The sequence below is a fragment of the Rhinopithecus bieti genome, unplaced genomic scaffold, assembly GCF_001698545.2.
Source record: "Rhinopithecus bieti isolate Rb0 unplaced genomic scaffold, ASM169854v2 scaffold_63133, whole genome shotgun sequence".
In the NCBI taxonomy this organism is placed as follows: domain Eukaryota; kingdom Metazoa; phylum Chordata; class Mammalia; order Primates; family Cercopithecidae; genus Rhinopithecus; species Rhinopithecus bieti.
The window spans coordinates 70472-84358 of record NW_016823820.1 but is presented as its reverse complement, the minus strand read 5'-3'; the positions used below and the strand labels follow the sequence as shown (position 1 = coordinate 84358).

General features: G+C 38.7%; 1 protein-coding gene across 1 annotated transcript in view; it reads right to left on the bottom strand.

Annotated features, from left to right (window-relative positions):
- Positions 1–5641: 5641 nt before the first annotated feature.
- Positions 5642–13887, bottom strand: part of LOC108521858 (putative zinc finger protein 735) — a 19024-nt gene continuing 10778 nt past the window's right edge. Inside the window, exons 4-5 of the mRNA XM_017861840.1 lie at positions 5844–6692; positions 5642–5769 (exon numbers count right to left, since the gene is read on the bottom strand). Coding sequence (XP_017717329.1) covers positions 5642–5769; positions 5844–6692 — 977 coding nt within the window. The remainder of the gene's footprint in view (positions 5770–5843; positions 6693–13887) is intronic.

Genomic DNA, 13887 nt, shown 5'->3' with positions numbered 1-13887 from the left:
TTTATATTTCAAAACCAAACATGCTTTCCCAACAGTCCCCCAAAGTCTTAACTCATTTTAGCATTAATTCCAAGAGTCTAACTCCAAAGTCTCACCTGAGAAAAGGCAAGTGTCTGCTGCCTATGAACTTGTAAATCAAAAGCAAGTTAGTAACTTCCAAGATACAGTGGGGGTACAGGAATCAGACAAACTCTTTCAAATGGGGAAACTGGCCCAAACCAAGGAAGTACAGGCCCCACGCAAGCTTGAATTCCACTGGGGCAGTCATTAAATCTGAAAGCTCTGAGATGATCTCATTTGACTCCATGTCCCACATCTGGGCCATGCTGATAAAGGGGTGAGCCCTCATGGCCTTGGGCAGCTCCTTCATGGACTGGAATTGCATGCCTGTGGCTTTTCCAGGTGCACAGTGCAAGCTCATGGGGGATCTGTCATTCTTGGGTCTGGAGTATAGTGGACTTCTCACAACTCCAGTAGGCAGCTTCAGTGGGGACTCTGCATGAGGGCTCCAACCCCACATTTCCCTTCTGCATTGCCCTATTACAGGTTCTCCATGAGGGCTCTGCCCCTGTAGACTTCTGCCTGAATATCCAGGCATTTTTATACATCCTCTGAAATCTAGGCGGAGGTTCCTAGAACTCAACTTTTTTCTTATGTGCACTCACATGCCCAACACACATGGAAGCCACCAAGGCTTGAGGACTGCCATTTCTGAAGAAATAACCCAAGCTGTACCTTGGCTCCTTTTAGCCACAGCTGGATCTGGAGCAGCTGGGATGCAGGGCACTAAGTCCCAAGACTTCATAGAGCAGTGGGGCCCTGGGCCTCGACTATGAAACCAATGTTGCCTCCTAGGGCTCCTGGCCTGTGATGAAAGGACCTGTCTCAGATCTTTGACATGATCTAAAGACATTTTCCCCATTGTCTTGTCTATTAACATTCAGCTCCTCTTTACTGTTGCAAATTTCTGCAGTGGCTTGAATTTCTTTTCAAAAAATGGGGTTTTGGCCAGGCGCGGTGGCTCAAGCCTTTAATCCCAGCACTTTGGGAGGCTGAGACGGGCAGAGCACAAGGTCAGGAGATCGAGACCATCCTGGCTAACACGGTGAAACCCCGTCTCTACTAAAAAATACAAAAAACTAGCCGGGTGAGGTGGCAGGCACCTGTAGTCCCAGTTACTCGGGAGGCTGAGGCAGGAGAATGGCGTAAACCCGGGAGGTGGAGCTTGCAGTGAGCTGAGATCCGGCCACTGCACTCCAGCCCGGGCGACAGAGCCAGACTCCATCTGAAAAAAAAAAGGGGGGGGGGGGTTATTTTCTACTTAATGGTCAGGCTGCAAATTTTCCAAACTTTTATGTTCTGCTTTCATTTTAAACATAAGTTTCTCATCTCCATCTGAGACCACCTCAGCCTAGACTTTATCATCCATATCACTATTAGTATTTTGGTCAAAAGCATTCAACAAGTCTCTAGGAAGTTCCAAACTTTCCCACATCTTTCTTTTTCTGAGCTCTCTAAACTGTTTCAACCTCTGCCTATCACCCAGTTCCAAAGTCACTTCCACATTTTCAATTATCTTTAGAGCAGTGCCCCAAACTCCCAGTATTAATTTTCTGTATTAGCCTGTTTTCACACTACTACAAAGACACTACCAGAGAATGGGTAATTTATTCAGAAAGGAGGTTTAAATTACTCACAATTCTGTATGGCTGGGGAGGTCTCAGGAAACCTACAAGTATGGTGGAAGGCAAAGGAGAAGCAAGTACCTTGTTCACTAGGCAGCAGGAGAGAGGGAAAGCAGGAAAAACCACCACGTATAAAACCATCAGATCTTTTCAGAACTCACTATCATGAGAACAGTATGGGGGGAAATCACCCCCATTCCAATCACCTCCCACCAAGTACCTCCACTGACATGTGGGGATTATCATTTGAGATAAGATTTGGGTGGGATAAGACTTTACAGTAATGAATTCAATATAAGGCACAGAATATAGATTTATTTTGAGAATCTCTAAGGTTTCCAGGTTTCTTGTTAATTATCCACCTTAATAAAATAATCATTTTTGTTTCAATATTGTTTTTCTGTTCTGAAAATGCATATACAAAGTTGCACACAAACACACTCACTTGCTATATAACTTTTTTTATACTTAAGGTGTATCTTTTCTTTTTTTTTTTAATGGTGTCTTGCTCTGTCATCCAGGCTGGAGTGCAGTGGTGCCACCTTGGCTCACTGCAACCTCTACCTCCCAGGTTCAAGCAATTCTCTTGCCTAAGCCTTCCTAGTAGCTGGGAATACAGGCACACATCATCATGCCCAGATCATCTTTTGTATTTTTAGTAGAGATGGGGTTTCATCATGTTGGCCAGGCTGGTCTTGAACTCCTGACCTCAAATTATCTGCCCACTTCTGCCTCCCAAAGTGCTGAGATTACAGGCATAAGCCACTGCACCTGGCTGGTAGATCTTTAGAGTAATATATTTGTATATGTAACTCTATGTAAATAAAAACTAAAAGTCTATTTTTGTTGGTCAGCAGAGAGGCCACATGTATAAAAAATATATAAAACCAATTTTTAAAAATATTTAATCAAGACTCAGAAATGTGTGGATATTAATTATACTCATGTAATTTTATGATCATAAAATGACCCTATGGTGAATAATAATTCAATTGCACATACTGAAATAACTAAAACTGTATAATGGAAATGTTTGTAATACAAAGTATAAATACATGCTTGAGGTGATGAATACTTCATACACTCTGCTGATAATTAAATAATGTATGCCTGTGTTAACATACCTCATATATGCCATAAGTGGGCATGCACACTACCTACCCACAAAAAATTTTTAAAAATCTAAATTCTTTTTTACAAGAATACAAATTTCACCTATGAGAACAAAATTCTTCAACTTCTTTCCAGTTTAAAACCACTGGAGGGCCGGGTGTGGTAGCTCACATTAGTAATCCCAGCATTTTGGGGTGCCGAGGTAGGTGGATCACCTGAGGTCAGGAGCTCAAGACCAGCCTGGCCAACATGGTGAAACCTCATCTCTACTAAAAATACAAAAATTAGCCAGGTGTGGTGGCGCATGCCTGTAGTCCCAGCTACTTGGCCGGCTGAGACAGGAGAATCGCTTGGACCCAGGAAGTGGAGGTTGCAGTGAGCTGAGATTGCACCATTGCACTCCAGCCTGGGCAACAGAGCAAGACTCCGTCTCAAAACAAACAAGCAAACAAAAAACACTGGCAAAAAAGAGATTACTACAGATGTCATTCCCCTACATTAACAAATAGTATATTGTTCCCATCATTTACTTAGAACCTTAAGATGAGACACATTCATGTTGATGGCAAATTAACACTTCATTGAAAGCACAACAGTTTTAACGCATTAAAACAACTTTAATGAAAATTAAGTTCACACATAATCTTTAAAATTTTTTAAAATTTATTGCATTTTATTACATAAAGGTACAATTGATAAACAATCTCTTATATCTCTGATGCAACAATTGATCAAATACTTTCACAAACAATGGGATGAAAGAATCAACATGAAGTAATCTGAGACTTGAGTTACAATATTATTTGCTTCTCAGAAAATCTATATTTTTTTTTTTACAGAAAAAGCATACCTCGAATATAATTACAAATCTCCAAAAAAATCTACTTCTTTAAAATGTATATAGTGTTATCTTTGGATCTCTCTTACACTCAACACTCTGATTTAGTATAATGTCTAGTTTCAGTGCCTTCATTCTTTCTACTGTTAACCCTCAAATGTTTATATAGACTTACTTTTTGGTTAAATATATTTTCCCCATTTACTGGATCTGCAAAAATATTTAGTATAAACTGATGTTTTCTAAGCTGTAGTTTTTGAACAAATGTTTTTTTTGCATTCATTACATGTTTAGGCTTTCTCTACAATATAAATTTCTGAGGTTCAACAAAGTTTGAGCATCTGCTTCAGGGTTTTCCTTTAATATAGAATGCATACAATAATATCTGTAATGCAAGTAAAGATACAACAATCCTCTTTATGTTCATACATTTGTCTTCAGAATAAATAGTCTTTACTTTAAAGGACTATATTTTCCAGAAGGTATTTTTACAGTAATCATATTTATAATTTTTTTTGTTTTTTTGAGATGGAGTCTCACTCTGTCACCCAGGCTGCAGTGTAGCAGCTCTATCTTGGCTCACTGCAACCTCCACCTCCCAGGTTCAAGCAATTCTCCTGCCTCAGCCTCCAGAGTAGCTGGGATTACAGGCACATGCCACCATGCTTGGCTAATTTTTGTATTTTTAGTAGAGATGGGCTTTCACAATACTGGCCAGGCTGGTCTTGAACTCCTGAACTCATTATCCACTGACCTTGGCCTCTCAAAGTGCTGGAATTTCAAGCATGAGCCAACACGCACAACCTATAATGCTTTTATTAAGTATAAACTTTCTGATACTGAGTAAAATGCGAGCTGATATTCACGGCTTTTCACATTCTTTGTATTTCTACAATTTTTCTCTAGTATAAACGCTTTCTTGTTCCATAAGGTGTGAGAATTTATTAAAAGTTTTGCCACATTCTTCATTTCATATTTGTAGTTTTTCTTCAGTATAAATTATCTTACCTACCATAACGTGTGACTACCACTTAAAGGCCTTGCCACATTTAACACATTTCTAGTTTCTCACCAGTATGATTTCTATGATTTTTATTTTTTAGAAAAGTTTGAGATAAGGTTAAATGCTCTGTCACATTTTTATGTCTGTAGAGTTTCTCTCCAGTATAAAATTTTTTAATAAATAAGGATGGAGAACCAGTTAAAGGCTTTGCCACATTTTTTTCTACAATTGCAGGGGTTCTCTCCAATATCAATTATCTTACAGTTATTCAGGTTTGAGGACTTTTTAAAGAAATTGCCATATTCCTTATTGTAGGGTTTCTCTTTAATATTTATTCTCTTATGTATAATGAGGGTTCAAGACTAGTTAAAAGCATTACCACATTCTTTGCTTTTATAGGGGTTCTCTCTAGAATGAATGAACAGATATTGTGTAAGGCCTGAGATGTGCTTAAAGGTTTTGTAACTTTTTTTAAAACCTTTCTAGGGTCTCTCTAATATAAATTCTCTTACGTTTTGGGAGGCTAAGGCAGGTGGATCACCTGAGGTCAGGAGTTCAAGACTAGCCTGGTCAAGATGGTGAAACCCCATCTCTACTAAAAATACAAAAATCAGCCAGTGTGGTGGCACATGCCTGTAATCCCAGCTACTCAGGAGGGTGAGGGAGGAGAATCACTTGAACCCGGAAGGCAGAGGTTGCAGTGAGCTGAGTTCATGCCACTGCACTCTAGCCTGGGTGACAAAGGGAGATGCCATCTCAAAAAAATACATTTTTTAAAAATAAATTCTCTTGGGTTCATTAAGGTTTGAGGGTTGGTCAAAGGCTTTTTACATTTTTTCACATTTATAAAATTTTGTCCAATATGAATTCTCTAATTTTCTATTAAGATTTGGAACTTGTTAAAGGCTTGTCCATATTCTCATATTCTCTACACTTGTAATGTTTTATTCCAGTATAAATTATTTTATGTATTGTAAGACCTGAGAGCTGGACTTTGCCACATTATTTGCATTTGTAGGGTTTCTCTCTAGTATGAATTATCTTATGTTTAGCAAGACTTGAATGCCTCATAAAAGCTTTGTCACATTTTTCACATTTGTAGGGTTTCTCTCCAGTATGAATTCTCTTATGTGTCTTAAGGGTTGAGGAGCAGCTAAAGGCTTTGCCACATTCTTCACATTNTCTCCAGTATGAATTCTCTTATGTGTCTTAAGGGTTGAGGAGCAGCTAAAGGCTTTGCCACATTCTTCACATTTGTAGGGTTTCTCTCCAGTATGAATTCTCTTATGTATCTTAAGGGCTGAGGAGCAGCTAAAGGCTTTGCCACATTCTTCACATGTGTAGGGTTTCTCTCCAGTATGAATTCTCTTGTGTTCAGTGAGGGCTGAGGATACGCTAAAGGCTTTGCCACATTCTTCACATTTGTAGGGTCTTTCTCCAGAATGAATTCTCTTGTGATTAGTAAGTGTTGAGGAGCGCCTAAAGGCTTGGCCACATTCTTCACATGTGTAGGGTTTCTCTTCAGTATGAATTCTCTTGTGTCTAGCAAGGTTTGAGGGCCACCTAAAGGCTTTGCCACATTCCTCACATCTGTAGGGCTTCTCTCCAGTATGAATTCTTTTATGTGCAGTAAGGTTTGAGGAGCGGCTAAAGGATTTGCTACATTCATCACATTTGTAGGACTTCTCCCTGGTATGAATTATCTGATGTTGATTTAGGTGTGAAAGCATGCAAAATGATTTGTCATATTTTTTACATTTCAAATGTTTCTTTCCAGTGCATCTTGTTTCATGTCTATTGCAATTTGAAAATTTACCAAAGACTTCGACACATTTATGAGTCTGAAATATTTTGTTTTGGGTATTTGACAAACATCGGTTAACTTCATTATAACCTCCTTTGTGCACCTCACACTCACCCACACTTTTACAGCATTTTTTTAATTGTAAATTCTCATGTCCACATTTTCCATATGTTCTCGGTATTACTGTTTGGAGTGAATCTTTTATGCCCTGCTCTGGATGAAGTTCTTGGGTGAAATGAGAACACATAACTGAAAGACACAAAAATCACAAGTTACAGCACTTACCAGACTCAAATAAATATACTTTACAAATCGAATATATAAAATTATACAAGGCACGTTAGCAAAATGGCATATCAAAATACCACAGGCCACAATTCCTTCATAGATGTATAAATGTAACAACATCATAGTAATCAAAATACCTTTGTTGGAAATTTATAGAGTAAGTGTGTGCCCCATGTGAGCACAATGTCAAAAGCCATATATAGAGAAAAGAAAAGTCAGCTACATTTACCCAACACAGCCCTTCCTCATCCCCAATAGAAGAATATGGTGCCTTTAATGACAGCTTTAAGTCTTTTGAGATCAAAAGTGAATGTTACAACAGCAGAACTGCAGTACCAAGGATGGAAAATAGGTGTAGAAAGTAGTTATTGACTAGTAATAAGAAATGTGAAGAAGTCTTTTAACTGAAAAATAAATACAAAATTGCAGACAAGACACATCATGAGAACATATTTGGGAGACTCCCAGAACCTCTACCTAAGACAATTGGTTTCAGGCTATCCCAGAAAAGAGCTGCATTATAAAGATTGTGAAAGGTAGTTTTATGTTAATGTCTAAATCTTAACCAAAGATTATAATGCATACAAAGTATTTGGGCAACATGGTCCAATCAAAAAAATCAAAATTTTCAAAAGCAACTATAAAAATAAAGATGTATATATAAATTTATAAAATTTAAGATAATCCATATTTTGCTCAATGAGAAAAATGGAAAACCAGACATCAGATAAGTGAGAATATCAACAAAAGGCTTGGAATAATAAAAATAGACAATTGTGGAGGCAAAAAAGAATAACTGAAATAAATTTAAAGTATGAAAAAAGTAATGTAAAAAATGAAGAAACTAAACAAACAAACTAGGATATACACATATAAAAAGATCCATAACACATATTTAAGCAAAGTTTCAAAAGTCACAAACCAGAATACAATCTTGGGAGCTGCAAGATAAAAGTGAGGTATTATTTATAAGCCTAGTCCTCTGAGACAACCAGTGAATTTGTCAACAGAAACCTTGCAGGTCAGAAAAGAACTGTGTTAAATGGTCAAAGGCTGAAGAAAAAATCTTCATTGTAAGAATAATGTAACCAGCAAAAATATACTATAAAATAAATAAAAAATAAAGATCTTCCAGAAAAAACAAATGCTGGAAAAGCATATAAGCACTGCATGTGCCCTAAATAAAATGCTGAAAAGAGGTCTTTCAACTTAAAATAATAGACCAAAAAAATATATAATCATATGAAAATACATGTTTTGAAAACATGCATATACACATACAAAAAAAACCATGGTATTTATTGTGATGCTACAGACCAAACATTTTTAGTTATTCTGTAAAATTTGAAAGATATAAGGCATAAAAATAATCATAAGAACATAAAATTGATAGCAATTAGCACATCAATATAGAAGCATAGTAGATACAATGAGGACATAATTTTTTTCTATGGAACTGAAGTCATTTTTTGTTTTTTTTTTTTTTTGTGTGGGAGCGGAGTCTGCGGCTCTGTCGGGCCCAGCTGCTGGGTGCAGTGGCTGGATCTCAGCTCACTGCAAGCTCACCTCCCGGGTTTACGCGCATTCTTCCTGCCTCAGCCTCCCAAGTAGCTGGGACTATAGCGCCACCACGTCGAGTCCTATCGCCCGGCTAGTTTTTTGTAATTTTTTTTTAATAGAGACGGGGTTTCACCGTGTTTAGCGCAGGATGGTCTCAATCTCCTGACTTTCGTGATCCGCCCCCGTCGCCGGCCTCCGGCCGCAAGTGCTGGGATTTCAGCTTGAGCGCACCAACAGCCGCCCCCTGAAGTCATTTTTTTTAACCAGGTTAAAATTTACTGTTGAAGCATTAACAGGTTTTATAAAATCTCTAATGTAGCACAAAGAAAAAATCTTTATAGACACACAAAAGAAATGTATATATTAATTTATAAAATTTAAGATAATCCATATTATCTTAAATGCTATTACTAGCATGAGATGTTACTAGTTACTAGTATGAGACAAAGACTGATTACTAGCATGAGACAAAGACTAATATTTTATAATGGTAAAATGAGTCCATTTACTAGGAATCTATAACTATTATGTCTATCTATATGTATATGCATATACAACATCACGGCTTCAAAACGTATAAAGCAAATATTCACAAAAATGAAGCAAGAAATATAATAGCAACATAAAATTATAGACATTAAGACCTCACTTTCAATAATAAATTAAAAATTTAAATAAAAAAATCAAAAAACAGAAAACCTGAGGAACATTATATTGTGTATGAATTCGTTTTGCAATGCTATAGAAAATAACCTTAGACTGGGTAATTTTATTTTATTTTATTTTATTTTCTTTTTGCGACAGAGTCTTGCTCTGTCGCCCAGTCTGGAGAGCAGCCGTGCAATCTTGGCTCACTGCAAACCCCGCTTCCCAGGTTCACGCCATTCTCCTGCCTCAGCCTCCTGAGTAGCTGGGACTACAGGCGCCTACCACCACGCTCAGCTAATTTTTTTGTATTTTTAGTAGAGACGGGGTTTCACCGTGTTAGCCAGGATGGTCTTGATCTCCCGACTTCGTGATCTGGAGACCGGGTAATTTATAAAGAAAAAGATTTCTTTGGTTCACAGTTCAGTAGACTGTACAAGAAGTATATGCCAGCATCTGCTTCTGGTGAGGATATGAGAGAGCTCACAACTATAGTGGAAGGCAAAAAAGAACCAAATATGTCACATGGTGAAAGATGATGCAAGTGTGAGGTGGAGTAATCAGGTTCCTTTAAGCAACCAGCTCTCGTGAATTAACAGAGTGAGAACTCTATGATTACCAAGGGGATTGTGCCAAGTCATTCATGAGGGATTTGTCTCCATGATGCAAACAGCTCTCATTAGGCCCCACATCCACCATTGGAGATTACATTTCAATATGAGATTTGGAGGGCATCTACACCATATCACAAACCAAATAGGCTAAACAGACATGTACAGAACTCTCCAGTCAAAAGCAAGTGGATACACAATATTCTTATTTGCACCTGGTGCATTCTGTTAGAACACACAAGTCTTAGTAAATTTTAAAAGATCAGCCAGGTGCAGTGGCTCACAGGGGCAATCCCAGCACTTTGGGAGGCCAAGGTGGAAGGATCACTTGGGACAAGAAGTTTGATACTAGCCTTGGGAACACGGTGAGACCCTGTCTCTACAAATAATTAAAAATTAGCTGGGCATGGTGGCTCACGCCTGTAATCCCAGCACTTTGGGAGGCCAAGGCATGTGGATCACAAGGTCAGGAGATCGAGACCATCCTGGCCAACATGGTGAAACCCCGTCTCTACTAAAAAATAAAAATAAAATAAACAAAAAGACAGGTGTGTTGGTGGACCCCTGTAGTCCCAGTTACTCAGGAGGCTGAGGCAGGAAAATCACTTGAATCTGGGAAGCGGAGGATGCAGTGAGCAAAGATTGCACTACTGCACTCCAGGCTGGGCAACAGAGCAAGACTCCATTTCAAAAAAAAAAAAAAAAATCAGCTGGGCTTGGTAGGGTTGGCCTGTAGTGCCAGCCACTCAGGAGACCAAGGTGGAAGGATTACTTGAGTCCAAGAGGTTGAGGCTGCAGTAAGACAAGATTGTGTTACTGCACTACAGTCTGGGCAACAGAGGGAGAAACGCTGTGTCAAAAATAATTTAAGAAAAGCAAAATCATACAGTGTATGCTTTCTAATCAAAACTAAATAAAACTGAAAAGGAAAAAAGTAAAACTGGCAAATCAAAAATATATGGAAATAAACACATTCTTCAATATATTCTTGCACAAGGTCACATAATTTAATTTAATATTTTTGCTCAAGGGTCAAAATATTTAAGTGACAATTTAATTTGTTAAGATGTCAGTATAACCCACAGTGGTGAACAAATTTAATATAATCTGTATCAAAATTCCAAAAGTATATTTATTCCTGAAATATTGTTTAAAATTTTTTAATTTTATTATGAACTACATTTAGAGAAACGCACATGATAAACACAGAGGCATTATGCTCCATAATTTCAAAACACAATAAAAAGCTGCAATAACAGTAACTATGTGGTATTCACAAAAAGACAGATAAAGACATGATAAAATAGGGAGACCAGCAATGAACTCTTCTATGTATGACCAAATAATCTGCCACAAGGTTATAATCTGTTACTAGGTTGCCATGAGCAGACAATGGAGAAAATATCATACCTTCAACAGATAATGTTGAAAACTGGATATCTACATTGAAAAAATGAAGTTGAATACTTTAATCGCATCATATACAAAAGATATTTTAAACAAAATACTTAGACTAATAAAAAAAACTAATGAAACTCTTAGAAAAAAATACAGTGGAAAGACATGACATTGGTCTTGGCACCATTTTCTTAGACATGCCATCAAATGCGTGAGCAACGAATAGGAGAACAGAAAACTTTAACCGGACTAAACTTCAAAATTTCTGCAATTAAATAAAACATTTAATAGAGTGACAACATAATTAATAGACAACAATAATTAACTAGACAACAATAATTAATGATTTAATAATCTAATAATTACTTGATTTAGAAATGAACAAATGAGCCTGGTGCAGTGGTTCACACGTAATCCCAGAACTCTGAGAGGCTGAGGTGGGCAGATCACCTGAGGTCAGGAATTTGACACCAGCCTGACCAACATGGTGAAACCCATCTCTACTAAAATACAAAATTAGCTGGGCATGGTGGCACATCCCTAATCCCAGCTACTCAGGAGGCTGAGGCAGAAGAATTGTTTGAATCTGGAAGGCAGAGATTGCCATGAGCCAAAACTGTGCCATTGCACTGCAGCCTGGGTAACAAGAGCAAATCTCCATCTCAACAAAAAAAAAAAAAAAAGAAAAGAAAAGAAAAAGAAATGGACAAATGATTAAACTAAATTTTAATAAAACAGATATACACCCAGTTCCAAGATGGCCAAAAAGGAACAGCTCCAGTCTGCAGCTCCCAGTGTGATTGATGCAGAAGATGGGTGCTTTCTGTATTTCCAACTAAGGTGCCTGGTTCATCTCAATGGGACTGGTTAGACAGTGGGTGCAGCCCACAGAGGGTGAGCCAAAGCAGGGTGGGGCATCGCCTCCCCTGGGAAGAGCAAGGCATTGGGGGAATTCTCTTTCCTAGCCAAGGGAAGCCGTGACAGACTGCACCAGGAAAGTCAGGACACTGCCACTTACTGGGCTTTTCTAATGGTCTTAGCAAATGGCAAACCAAGAGTTTATATCCCGTGCCTGGCTCAGTAGGTCCCACACCCATGGAGCTTTGCTCGCTGCTAGGGCAGTAGTCCAAGATCAAACTGCGAGGTGGCAGCCTGGCTGGGGGAGGGGCTTCCACCATTGCTAAGGCTTGAGTAGGTAAACAAAGCGGCCAGGAAGCTTGAACTGGGTAGAGCCCACCGCAGCTCAACAAGGCCTGCCTGCCTTTGTAGACTCCACCTCTGGGGGTAGGGTATAGCTGAACAAAAAGCAGCAGAAACTTCTGCAGACTTAAACATCCCTGTCTGACAGCTCCAAAGAGAGCAGTGGTTCTCCCAGCACGGTGTTTGAGTTCTGAGAACGGACAGACTGCCTCCTCAAGTGGGTCCCTGACCCGTGTGCAGCCTAACTGGGAGACAACTCCCAGTAGGGGCCGATTGACACATAATACAGCAGGTGCTCCTCTGAGATGAAGATTCCAGAGGAAGGATTAGGCAGCAATATTTGTTGTTCTGCATTATTTGCTGTTTTGCAGTCTCCGCTGATGATACCCAGGCAAACAGGGTCTGGAGTGGACCTCCAGCAAACTCCAACAGACCTGCAGCTGAGGGACTTGACTGTTGGAAGGAAAATTAACAAACAGAAAGGAATAGCATCCACATCAACAAAAAGGACAATCATACCAAAACCCCATCTGTAGGTCACCATCATCAAAGACCAAAGGTAGATAAAACCACAAAGATGGGGAGAAGCCAGAGCAGAAAAGCTGAAAATTCTAAAAACCAGAGCACCTCTTCTCCTCTGAAGGAACACAGCTCCTTGCCAGCAACAGAACAAAGCTGGACAGAGAATGACTTTGACGAGTTGACAGAATTAGGCTTCAGAAGATCAATAATAACAAACTTCTCTGAGCTAAAGGAGGATGTTTGAACCCATCCCAAGGAAGCTAAAAACCTTGAAAAAAGATTAGATGAATGGCTAACTAGAATAAACAGTGTAGAAAAGACCTTAAATGACCTGATGGAGCTGAAAACCATGGCACAAGTACTACGTGACACATGCACAAGCTTCAGTAGCTGATTTGATCAAGTGAAAGAAAGGGTATCAGTGATTGAAGATCAAATTAATGAAATTAAGTGAGAAGATAAGGTTAGAGAAAAAAGAAACAAAGGCTCCAAGAAATATGGGACTATGTGTAAAGACCAAATCTACATTTGATCAGTGTACCTGAAAGGGCTGGGGAGAATGGAACAAAGTTGGAAAACACTCTTCAGGATATTATCTGGGAGAACTCCCCTAACCTAGCAAGGCAGGCAAACATTCAAATTCAGGAAATACAGAGAACACCACAAAGATACTCCTTGAGAAGAAGAACCCCAAGACACATAATCGTCAGATTCACCAAGGTTGAAATGAAGGAAAAAATGTTAAAGGCAGTCAGAGAGAAAGGTCTCGTTACCCACAAAGTGAAGCCCATCAGACTAACAGTGGATCTATCTGCAGAAACTCTACAAGCCAGAAGAGAGTGGAGGCCAATATTCAACATACTTAAAGAAAAGAATTTTCAACCCAGAATTTCATATCCAGCCAAACTAAACTTCATAAGTGAAAGAGAAATACAATCCTTTACAGACAAGCAAATGCTGACAGATTTTGTCACCAGCAGTCCTGCCTTACAAGAGCTCCTGAAGGAAGCACTAAACATGGAAAGGAACAACAAGCACCAGCCACTTGCAAAAACATGCCAAATTGTAAAGACTATTGATGCTGTGAAGAAACTGCATCAAATAATGGTCAAATAACAGGATAACATCATAAAGACATGATCAAATTCACACATAACAATATTAACCTTAAATGTAAATGGGCTAAATGCCCCAATTAAAAGACATAGACTGGCAAATTG